The sequence below is a fragment of the Cyprinodon variegatus genome, unplaced genomic scaffold (assembly GCF_000732505.1).
Source record: "Cyprinodon variegatus isolate N-32 unplaced genomic scaffold, C_variegatus-1.0 Scaffold831, whole genome shotgun sequence".
In the NCBI taxonomy this organism is placed as follows: Eukaryota; Metazoa; Chordata; class Actinopteri; order Cyprinodontiformes; family Cyprinodontidae; genus Cyprinodon; species Cyprinodon variegatus.
Genome location: NW_015151284.1, coordinates 281,181 through 282,741, shown reverse-complemented (window position 1 = coordinate 282,741; position 1,561 = coordinate 281,181). Strand labels below are relative to the sequence as shown.

The following is a 1,561-nucleotide window of genomic DNA, read 5'->3' as shown; positions in this document are numbered from 1 at the left end:
TTGTCCCCGTTTCTTTATTTGATAAAATGTCTCTTTTTTTTTTTTTATCAACGAGCTGGAAATGTCCCCAGATTTTATTTCAGAAATCTTGTCACCTTATCTCAACATCTGAACTTTTTTTTTTTTAATTGTGCACTAAATTAGTAATTGGGCCATATAGTGATGCTTAAAAGTAAACTGTTCTAACCTGAAATGATTTCAGAACTTACTTTTATAGAACAACAGCAACAGAAAAGAGAACGTTTAACTTAATACTCTGTGTGCGCTTCCCTGGAAGCTGCTGCTGCCGCATTGCCTGCTGGGACAGCTGTCAATCTCAAGAACGGGCAAGTCTGCTCTGATGCCCATTTGGTAAAGTGGGGAGGGGCAACAACAACATCTGGGGTTCTCGGTCAGCCGTTCTCAGTTTTGTGTTCTTGTGAATTGGAATAGCACTAAGGAATAAGGATAAGGAAGTCTGTTGCTTTCATAAAACCATTTCATTAATAGCAAGAAACTGTATTCGTATATGAGTGCTACACATCCTATATGCTTTAATCAGTAGTTATTTCTTTCATTTTGCAAAAGGTTGTAGCATAAGGAAAATTAAACATTTTGTCTTAATTTTTCAGAGTGTGACTGCCAGCTCATGGGTAAGTCAAACCTACTGTTGCTGTTGTAACTGGTGGCTTATACAGCAGTAAGATTAAAAAGTAATTCTCCTTTTTTTCTTAGTATGTGGTAAACCATTACTTAACACTAGGATTGTTGGAGGAGAGACAGCTCCTGCAGGCAGCTGGCCCTGGCAGGTCAGTCTGCACAGATCTGGACACTTCTGTGGAGGATCTCTGATTAATGACCAGTGGGTCCTAACTGCTGCTCACTGTGTCAGTCAGTAAGTAATTACACTGGAAACACCTAACTTCACAGCCAAATAACTGATCGGCTCTTAAAATGGGGGTGAGGCAGGTTGGTCAGTCAGTTGGTCGATCAAAACCTGTCCCCTATCTACCAATTTCTTGTTAATTTCTATTTTTTTTCTGATTTCCTGATAGGTCATCATCTTTAATAACCGTATATCTGGGTCGTCAGAGTCAGGAGGGATCCAACCCAAATGAAGTCAATCGGACAGTATCACTGATCTCCATTCACCCTGATTTTAATGTTGCAACCTTAACCAACGATATTGCACTACTAAAGCTGTCTGAACCAGTAAGTTTCACCAGCTTTATCTTACCAGTCTGCCTAGCTACCCAAAACAGCACCTTCTACACCGGAGTTCACTCATGGATAACTGGCTGGGGAAACATTGAAAGTGGAGGTGGGTGGAAAACCAACAATATAGAGAGAACCGAAGAGAGAATCTAATGTTTAACTCCCAACAGGTGAAAAAATTTGTTTATTAAATCTGGATTTTTCTCCTCAGTCCCTCTTCCTTCTCCTCAAAACCTGATGGAGGTAAAGGTACCGGTTGTGGGGAACAGACAGTGCAAGTGCAGCTATGGAGAAAGCACCATCACTGAAAACATGATATGCGCTGGTTTACAGGAGGGAGGGAAGGATTCCTGTCAGGTGATCGTCT

At 40.9% G+C, this 1,561-nt stretch overlaps 1 protein-coding gene across 1 annotated transcript in view; it reads left to right on the top strand.

Annotated features, from left to right (window-relative positions):
* The window catches only part of LOC107099026 (transmembrane protease serine 9-like), a 26,320-nt gene that overhangs the window by 4,486 nt on the left and 20,273 nt on the right, over nt 1-1,561 (top strand). The window contains exons 2-5 of the mRNA XM_015396953.1: nt 612-632; nt 715-874; nt 1,035-1,300; nt 1,406-1,551. Coding sequence (XP_015252439.1) covers nt 612-632; nt 715-874; nt 1,035-1,300; nt 1,406-1,551 — 593 coding nt within the window. The remainder of the gene's footprint in view (nt 1-611; nt 633-714; nt 875-1,034; nt 1,301-1,405; nt 1,552-1,561) is intronic.